Genomic DNA, 10,093 nt, shown 5'->3' with positions numbered 1-10,093 from the left:
TAAAGTGTTAGCCGCTCAGTCGTGTCCGACTCTTTGTGACCCAATGGACTGTAGCCTGCCAGGCTCCTCTGTCCATGGAATTCTCCAGGCAAGAGTGGGTTGCCATTTCCTTCTCCAGGGGATCTTCCCAACCCAGGGATCGAACTCGTGTCTCCTGAACTGCAGGCAAATTCTTTACCATCTGAGCCACCAAGGAAACGTTAAAAAAAAAAACAAAAACTATTAAATATTTACATTTAAGACGTTAATATTTAAAGGACAAAAATATCTACTATTCTATGATAACAGGCTATATATACAGTCCACCATGACCTTTGTGGTTCTGTGTTAACATCGTTTAATTCGTCGGCAACTTCATGTCCAACCTGATTTGGAAAGGGCAGTCTACATGCTATTCCTTTGTGAAAGAGAGTGAATCCCAGCACAAATGGCCTCCAGCTACCCCCACCGCAGCCCCGGAACTGCTAAACTTGTAAAGCCCAGTGGACTACCACCACTGGCAAGAGCAGTGGGGACCATACTCGCTGTGGATCCTGAGTCCTGACCCTGAAACTCCATGGCAACAGCCCTCCTTTGCAGTAGAGGACTAAGTCAAATCCTCCAGATGAGACCATCCAACAAGGGGCATGTTAATTCACACTTCAACATTTCGGGGAAGGCCTAGGCTACGCGCTTTTTACCTTCTCATCAGATTCATCAGTATCTTTAGTGCTCCGGGTCGGGGGGACACTGGGACGTGTTTCCGGAGTTTCCGAATGAAAGAGAGGAAAGGGTACAGAGGGCACGTCTTGCCCGAGGGCACCAGCGAGAAGCAGAGCAGAGTGAGGGCCCATCTGCAAGCACTCGGGCGGGGACGCGGCGGGCCAGCCCTGCACCCCAGGCGGGGAAAACCCTCAGGGCGCGGGAAAACGGAGGCCCCGCCCCCGCCCCGGAACGCCCCTCCCCGAGCCCTAGGCCCCGCCCCCGAAGGGCCGCCTGGGCTCCGCGGTCCTAGGGCCGCGGCCCCACCCACCTCCTTGGCAACCAAAGGGACGCTTTCTCCTTAGCAACCAGCGCGGCTCCCACCATGGCTGAAGAAGAGGAAGTTGCTGCCCCTGCGGAGAAAGCCATCCGGATCCAGAGGGTGTTTATAAACCTACTGGACTCATACAGCAGCAGAAACATCGGGAAGGTGAGCGGCGGTGGGTCAGAGCAGAATCCCAGCCCCCAGCTCCCCCAGTCCCGGCTCCAGGCCCGCAAAACCGGTTGCACCTGCGCCGCGGACTTTATCAGGGTCTCCCCTAAGGGACCCTCCATCGTCCGGGACACAGGCAGTGCCCCCGGCTCCCCAGTCCGCCCCTAGGCTAGACCAGCGCCCGACCTGGAAGACCAGGGTTTTGGAGATCGCCGGTCCAGCCCGGGTTTCTCCCTTGGGTTTTTTTTTAATTTTTTTATTTATTTGTTCTAGTTGGGGGCTAATTACTTTACAATATTGTAGTGGGTTTTGCCATACATTGACATGAATCAGCCATGGGTTTACATATGTTCCCCATCCTGAACCCCCCTCCCACCTCCCTCCCCATCCCATCTCTCCGGGTCATCCCATTGCCCCAGCCCTGAGCATTTGTCTCATGCATCGAACCTGGAATGGTGTTCTGTTTCACATATGATAATATACATGTTTCAATGCTATCTCCCTTGTTTAGGAGCGGAAACTGAAGCTCGGAAGGAGTTGGCGGTTTGCCCAAGATTACTTAGTGAGCTGGGGGCTCAGGTCTCCAGCTTCTAACCAGGTTCTCTTTCCACTCCCGCTGAGGAGTCTCAAGCAGCAAAGTGACGGATCAAGTTCAAAACTAAATGCAGTAACAAAATGTCAAAAAGATAGGGGTTGTGTTTGTTGTTCAGTTGCTAAATCATGTCCAATTCTTTGCGATCCCATGGACTGTATAGCCCGCCAGGTTCCTCTGTCCATGAGATTTCCCAGGCAAGAATACTGGAGTGGGTTGCCATTTCCTTCTACAGGGAATCGTTCCAATCCAGGGATGGAACCTACCTCTCCTGCATTGGCAGGCGGATGTTTTACCACTGAGACACCAGAGAAGCCAGTAGTATGAAATTATTTGTGTCTTTCAAAAAGATAGATACAAATATAGAGATGTGTATGTATGTGTGTGCGCGTGCTCAGAAGTGGCCAGCTCTCCATGGACTATGGCCCGCTAGCCTCCTCTGTCCATGGAATTTCCCAGCCAAGAATAATGGAATGGGTTGCCATTACCTATTGGAGCGGATCTTCCCAACTCAGTGATCTGACACCGGTCTCCAGCACTGGGAGGCAGTCTTTACCACTGTGCTACCTAGGAAGCCTGAAGAAGATAAATAGATAGATGATAAACAGACAGACAATCTACATACAGAAAACGTCTCAAAGGATACACAGGACATTTAACGATTATCACCTCTGGAGGATGGGATTAATTTTTCATGACCTCCTACTAAATGGCATTCACAGTTAATAAGACCTAACAAAGTTTTTGCCCTTGAGGCTCCTGCCTCTCTGGAAGGAGATAGACAATAAATAATTTTTAACATAAACAAGATATTTCAATCCCTACTAAGTACTCTGCAGGAAAGAGAATAGAAGATGTGGACTTGGGGAGAGAGAGGGTGGCTGCTTTAAATACAGTTGCATGAAGGGCACTCTTGAGAGATGACATTTAATCTGACATGTACAGAATGAAGATCCAGCCTGAGGATCCAGCTCCCAGAGGGCACAGCAAAGGTTGCAGAGGACAGAGTGACAAGGGTGCGGTGAATCAGGGGCCCCAGAGGACAGCAGTCACTGTGTCTGGGACCCATAAAAATGTTTTAATTTCTCTTAAATTTGGAAGGAAGCAAAAAAAAAAAAAATTGGAAGGAAGCAAATTTAAAATTTAGCAACACAGATTGTGTGTCGTTATAGAAATACAGTAATAAAGTATCATTTTTATGAGTAATGTATTTCATGGAGGAAAGTCAGAATGTGGCCCTGCTCACCAACTAAACAGTGCCTCACACAAAGTCAGCACTTCATCAGTATTTGTTGTGTAAATTCACAAAGTGTGTGTGCTTAGTCACGCCCAACTCTTCAGTGACTCTTTGGCCTATACCTGTCAGGCTCCCCTGTCCATGGGATTTTTCAGGCAAGAATACTAGAGTGGGTTGCCATTTCCTTCTCCAGGGGATCTTCCCTTCCCAAGGATCAAACTGGGGTCTCCTGTGTCTCCTGCATTGCAGGCTGATCCTTTACCCACTGAGTCTCAGGGAAGCTCAGTGAAGCAAGTGAAAGTCGCTCAGTCATGTCCGACTCTTTGTGACCCCATGGACTGACTATACAGTCCATGAAATTCTCCAGGCCAGAATATTGGAGTGGATAGCCTTTCCCTTGTCCAGGGGAGCTTCCCAACCCAGGGATCGAACCCAGGTCTCCCGCATTGCAGGCAGATTCTTTACCAGCTGAGCCACCAGGGAAGCCCCAATGAAGCACAATCAAGCATAAAGACTAAGGTCTTGTGGGGCTTTTGTCAGGAATTTAGTTTATGTTCTAAATACAATGATAGCCACTGGAGTACTTAAAAAGAGAGGTGACATGATTGAAATTAGGAGGGAGCGAGGGAGGGAAGAGAATTTAACCTTTTACTTTACCCCATTTTGATCACTGATTATTTTTTACAACAACATATTTTTATAGTAAAACTTTTAGTTTGTAGAGATTTTTTCAAAAGCTGATCAATAACAGAATTTTCTGGTTATTCCTAAACAAACCAGGACTTGACTTTCTCAAATTACAAGTAATTGCATTGTCTGCACTAAGCAACGTGGGAGTAGAAATATAAAGCATTAAAGAAAAAAAGCATGGGAACCATGTCTCCTGACTTCAGTTGGGCAATGCTCCCCAGCCCCTTCTCCAGTCTGGAAAGGGGCCGTGTGGCAACTGTGCAGCTTTAAATATCATATCAGAAGATCTGGCATCACCCATCCCTCCCTATGCAATCTTGGGCAAATTGCTTACTGCTGGGCTTCAGTCTCCTTGTCTGTAAAATGGGATAATAAAATTGAAGATGTATGTTTGAGAGGTAAACAAAAATATATATGTCATATTTGGGAAAAATGTATTCCAATAAGAGATTGAACCTGACATCTTGCCTAGTAACTTGGACTGTTTTTTGGGTTTTTTTAATCAAAATAAGTGGGGAAGGGCTTTTTGTTTATTTGGTTTTATTATGTTTTTATTCCCAAGAAGTGATATCATCATGATTATTTACATATGTTTAATCTAAGAATTATATGTTTAATATATAAATTAAAATTAGTTCTATTTATATATGAAACTAACGAACATTGCATAAACCACTCACAAAGATAGCTTTTGTAAACACAAGGAAAGAAACTTTGCCAACCTCCTTCTATTTCATTATTCATAGCCACTGGCCACATGTGGCTGTTGAATGTTTACACGTGTCTAGTCTAATTGGATCTGTGCTGTAAGAGTAAAATACACATCAAATTTCAAACACTTACTGTGGGAAATAAAGAATATATAATATCTCAGTAATGTTTATATTGGTATGTTAAACTGATAATATTTTGTATATCTTGGGTTGAAACATCCCTAAATTCTTTTAACATTTAAGCATTACCTACATTCACCTGTTTCTTTTTATTTTTATTAATGTGGCTACTAGCAAATTTAAGTTCCCTAGCGGATCGCATCACATGTCTACATTTCTGTTAGACAAAATGATCATGGTGAATTTAGCCCAGCTCTGCCTTTTGCTAGTTCAGGATGATATCCTTAATGAGGGACTTTCCTGGTGGTCCAGTGGTTAAGACTCTGTGCTCCCAATGCAGGTTCCCTGGATTTTATCCCTGGTCAGGGAACTAGGTCCTGCATGCTGCAACTGAAGATCCTAACCCAGGCAAATTAATTTTTTTAAAAATTTAAAATATGTCCTTAATGAGCTCTTAAAGCTCTCTGAGCCTGAGTTCCCTGCCTATAAAATGGGGAATCATAATACAGTACCCATTTCACTGTATTCTTGTGGGAATTAAGCCAGTTTCAGTGAGATACCAGTGTCAAAAGCCCTAGCTTTGCACAAGTGGAACCACTATCAAGCCTTCAGTAAAGGTCAGCTTTTACAATCATCATTCATACTGGTTTCATTCTGAGCTGTTCTTAGTATTCAGGAAATTTCTCTTTGTTGCAGTTTCTTTCTAACTGTGTCGTCGGGGCTTCACTTGAAGAAATTACGGAGGAGGAGGAAGAGGACGATGAAAATAAATCAGCGATGCCAGAAGCCTCCTCAGCCAAACTGAAGGAAGGCACATTCCAGATCGTGGGCACACTTTCCAAGCTGGACGTCCCCCGACCCGAGTTTGCCGTGGAGACCTACTGTGTAAGTCCAGGGGGGGCTGCTGAGAGGGGACAAAGAAAAACGCCACCCTCTGCTCAAATGCCCTGACAATGTATTTGCTTCTCATCTCTCTCCTGCCAACTTGAGACCGTGGGAAAGGTGGGAGCAGGTCTCCCTGTGATGGAGACTAACACCTCTCACCTCCCCACTTTAAAGGTTTGCCTGCAGGAACTTCCTGGCGGTCCAGTAGTTAAGACTCTCCGAGCTTCCTCTTCAGGAGGCACGGCTTCCATTCCCGGGCTGGCAAGCTGCAGGGAGCACCCCCATACCCCCAAGAAAAAGCAGCAAAGAACTTAAATGATGTAAAATGAGATATTCATAGAAGGTTAGAAGGTGTGGATCTCACTTGAACTTTCAGACTCATAAAATTGTCTATCCTGTGTTTAAAATGCATTCTGCCCTGCCTCACCCAAACATGACTTTGGACCATGGAGAGCGTTCTTTGTGAAAAACATCTCCTTTGGTAATAAGCCACTGGAGAGCGACATACCGTTACACTGCTGTCTTATTGAGAAGTAGTGCTGCCTTCACAAGACAGAGTCTATACAACCCTCATCCTGAGACATTTAAATACCTCCAGGAAGGGCAACCCTCCCAAGCTAACCTCTCCCATCACCCTGCCTGCCATTCTCCAGATCCTAAGGGACAGCTCTGCACATTCTGAGCCATGGAATAGCCTTCCCACTTCCCTCCCTATATATCCTTCATGCTTTAACACAGAATGTCGTCTCCTCCGGGAAGCCCTTCATGATTCCCCACTCCTAGTTTAGATTCTGAGCTCTTTGCCTGTCTAGATCCTTTTACACTTTTTACACCCCATTGTTATTATGGGTCTATTGTGGATTACACTGACTGGCTGTTACTATCTGTTCCTTGAAAGTGGACACAGCGCCCCATTTATTCTCGTGTGTATCCATGAATGGTGACAGACAGCACTGGCCCTTAATAAGTACGCGTAACTGAATGAATGCGTCCCCTCGCACCACCTTTGGGAACTTCACCACTTACCCCTTTTTACCCTCTCTGGCTCTTTCTTTTTTTTTAAGATTTATTTGTTTTATTTTTGGCCGTGGTGAGTCTTCCTTGCTGCGCACAGGCTTTCTCTAGTTGCAGCGAGTAGGGGTCTACTCTCTAGTTGCTCAGGCTTCTAATTGCAGTGGCTTCTCTTGTTGCAGAGCACAGGCTCTAGGCATGCAGGCTGGGTATTTGTGACTCTTGGGCTCCTGAGTGGTGGCTCAGTAGTTGTAGTGCATGGACTTGGTTGCCCCGAAGCATGCGCACTCTTCCTGGCCAGGAGTCGAGCCGGTGTCCCTTGCATTGCAAAGCAGATTCTTAAGCCCTGGACCACCAGGGAAGCCCACTTCTATGTCTTCACTTGCCACTGGCTTCTTTCTTTCTACCTCCACATATGCTGACATCTTCCCACTGGGAAACACACAGCCACACACACACACTTACTGTGGTCTCCTGCCCCTTTCTCTGCCCCTGGCCCCGCCACCACTGAACTTGGGAGAGGGCTCAGCACCTTCATAGGCCTCACTCCTGCACTCTCCAGCCCACACCCCTTCACAGGAGGTATCCTGGCCATTGTCTGTCTTCCCCACTTCCCCCAGCAGCACTTGGCTGACTGTCCACATGCATCCGCTCCTTCTCTTTAAATGTAGTTTTTTTTCCAGAGCTCCCTCCCTTCTCCTAACAGGCATTCTTTCTCTTATCTAGTCCTATAGCTTCAGCTTCAAGACAATGCCTTTCTGATCCTTCCCCAGCCCTACTGACTGAGCACACATCCAACTGCTTCGTAGCCCCTCCCCTAAATGTCCTGCAGCACTTTTATATCAGTTCAGTTCAGTCTCTCAGTCATGTCCGACTCTTTGCGACCCCATGGACTGCAGCACGCCAGGCTTCCCTGTCCATCACCAACTCCTGGAGCTTTCTCCAACTCATGTCCATTGAGTCGGTGATGCCATCCAACCATCTCATCCTCTTCATCCCCTTCTCCTCCTGCCTTCAATCTTTCCCAGAATCAGGGTCTTTTCAAATGAGTCAGTTCTTTGCATCAGGTGGCCAAAGTATTGGAGTTTCAGCTTCAGTATCACTCCTTCCAATGAATATTCAGGACTAATTTCCTTTAGGATGGACTGGTTGGATCTCCTTGCTGTCCAAGGGACTCTGGAGAGTCTTCTCCAACACCACAATTCAAAAGTATCAATTCTTCGGTGCTCAGTTTTCTTTACAGTCCAACTCTCATATCCATACATGACTACTGGAAAAACCATAGCTTTGACTGAAAGTGAAAGTGAAAGTCACTCAGTAGTGTCCACTTCTTTGCGACCCCTTGGACTATACAGTCCATAGAATTCTGGAATTCTGAATACTGGAGTGGGTAGCCTTTCCCTTCTTCAGGGAATCTTCCCTACCCAGGAATCGAACCCGGTCTCCTGCATTGCAGGCCGATTCTTTACCAACTGAGCTCTGAGGGAAGCCCATCGCTTTGACTAGACAGACCTTTATTGGCATCATCAACATCAACTTTTACAACTTACACCATCAACATCAACTTTTAAATCATCGTACCCAAAATGAAGTCTCTCATACTCCTCTACAAAACCATTCTGCCCTGCTTTGCATTAGGGGCCTCACTGTCTGTGTCTGTTTGGACTACTTGGGGTTGCGAGTCATAGTGGGGAAAAGGGCGATGTAAACTGGCTTATTCAATAAGGACATTCATTAGCTTATGTGGCTGGTGGTCTCAAGGAAGAACCTGCTTCAGGCCCGGCATGATCCATGGATGGTAGCCCTTTTCCAGCCCTTTCCTGGTCTCCGTCTTTCTCTGAGGGTGACTTCATTCCTCAGGTTGGCAGCAAGGCTGCAAGGTTCCAGGGTTCTGCACACCTACACAGCCAAACCCTGATGAAGAAAACTTTCAGAAGTTCTTATAAAAAGGAGGATGCAGTTTCCAGCAGTACCCCACACTCCCTGTCTGGATTTTGGTCATTTGCCCGTTCCTGAACCAGTCTCTTATCCGCAATCAGTAAGGCCTCTATTTGAAGTTAGAGGATGAAGTTAATTTCCCCCAGGCTGAGAAGGGAAGTAGTTGAACAAAATTTGGGATCTGTTGGGAAAGAGGAAGAGGGAATGGATGTTTGTGGACAACCAAGAGTGTCCTTTATACCATTCATCACGCGCTTGCCCCCATCACAGCTGTGAGCCTGGTATGGCTGTGGGCTTTTGCCTCCCTACTATTAACTGGAAAAAAAAAACCAAACTACTACTCAGAGTGTGAGAGCTGTGACTTCAGTTTTATTTGGGGTTTACTGAGCACTATAGCCTGTGAAACAGCCTCTCAGAGAGCTCTGAGGACCTGCTCCAAAGACGTAGGTGGCATATAAGGTGGCTTATTTAACTCTGCATATAAGTGAAATAAGCAGGGTTGACAGCATACAGCCTTGACGTACTCCTTTCCCAATTCTGAACCAGTCCGTTGTTCCATGTCCAGCTCTAGCTATTGAGCTCTAGCTGAAGCTCTAGCTTCTTGACCTGTACACAAGGTTTCTCAGGAGGCGGGTCAGGTGGTCTGGTATTCCCATCTCTTGAAACATTTTCCAGTTTGTTGTGATCCACACAGTCAAAGCAGTATCTACGTGATTTGAGTGAAGGAGAAGTAGGTGCAATTAAGTACGTGCAATTAACACATCTCAGTAAAAGGTCGCTGCTAGTCAGGAGGAGCAGATGTCTCCATTACTGATATCGGTGCTTTTCTAGGTATTAGAACATGCAAGATAATGGGGTCATAAAATTTCTCCTGAAAATACTTACCTCTCTGAAGGCATGTTCTGTCGGTTTTTCCCCCAGCACAGGATGCCTCCTTGCTGACCTCCCCACTGACTTCCGTTCAGGGGGTGTTGGAGGTCGGCAAGCGCAATAGCTGATGACTTCATCCTTGTAGAGCCGGATGGCTGGTGACGTCCTTTAGTTGGCACACTGCCTCTCATATCCTCTTGGTCATGAGATCTTCAACCCAGCTGTCCTCTCTCTTTATTTTTAAGAGCTCAGCTTTTTATTGGACACGTTACCAAAGACGTTTAGTCTAAAAGCCCAAAGCCCATGTCATCATCGGACTCTGCAGATCCTTCTTTCTTTGCTTCTGCTTTCTGCTCCTCAGCTGGGGCAGCAGTGGTGGGGGTGGGAGGACAGGACCTCCTGCTGGGGCAGGTCTACCAGCCTCGCCACCTTCCGCCACGCCCCCGCCCCTCCCCCCACCATTGCACATGAAGCTCCCGATGCTGACATTGGCCGAAGCCTTTGCGAACAAGCCTGGCCAGAAGGCTCAACATTTACAGACTGCTTTAATGAGGGCATTGTTATCATCCGCTGCAACAGTCACCTCATCCTCGTGCCGGATGAGGGCCGAGTAGATGCTGATGGGCTCTGAGACCGAGGCCATGGTGAGGGCAAGCGCTAGGTGGGGGTGCCAGGCATGGTGCTAGCCACAGGGTGAAATGATGGTCTCACTTTAACGCGGCCTTAGCTTCCCCGGAAAGACCGAGAACCTTAACCCAGCTGAGGGAAGGGCGGCCTCAACCCATCTCTTGAATAGCTCTCTAAAGAATGTCTTCTTTCCATTCTCCTGGCTAATTGCATTGGTTCAGAGCCCCATCACTGAT

At 46.9% G+C, this 10,093-nt stretch overlaps 1 protein-coding gene and 1 pseudogene across 13 annotated transcripts in view; one reads left to right on the top strand and one right to left on the bottom strand.

Annotated features, from left to right (window-relative positions):
- Positions 1-1,018: 1,018 nt before the first annotated feature.
- Positions 1,019-10,093, top strand: part of AK7 (adenylate kinase 7) — a 62,419-nt gene continuing 53,344 nt past the window's right edge. For 11 of the 13 annotated variants that reach the window (XR_014071367.1, XM_081550533.1, XM_081550532.1 and 8 more), the window contains exons 1-2: positions 1,019-1,171; positions 5,223-5,411. Coding sequence is in view for 12 of the 13 variants with exons in the window: in XM_081550533.1 (XP_081406659.1) it covers positions 1,067-1,171; positions 5,223-5,411 (294 nt within the window). In the remaining variant the exon portion in view is untranslated. Of the gene's footprint in view, positions 1,172-1,685; positions 1,737-5,222; positions 5,412-10,093 lie in introns of all 13 variants that reach the window. The other 2 variants (XM_081550531.1, XM_081550521.1) reach the window with 1 other exon arrangement.
- Positions 9,512-9,873, bottom strand: LOC145529814 (large ribosomal subunit protein P1 pseudogene; annotated as a pseudogene).

Source organism: Giraffa tippelskirchi, chromosome 12 (genome assembly GCF_054371585.1).
Source record: "Giraffa tippelskirchi isolate mGirTip1 chromosome 12, T2T-mGirTip1v1.2.pri, whole genome shotgun sequence".
NCBI lineage: Eukaryota > Metazoa > Chordata > Mammalia > Artiodactyla > Giraffidae > Giraffa > Giraffa tippelskirchi.
Note: the sequence above shows the minus strand (reverse complement) of the source record. Positions and strands in the feature narration are given on the sequence as shown.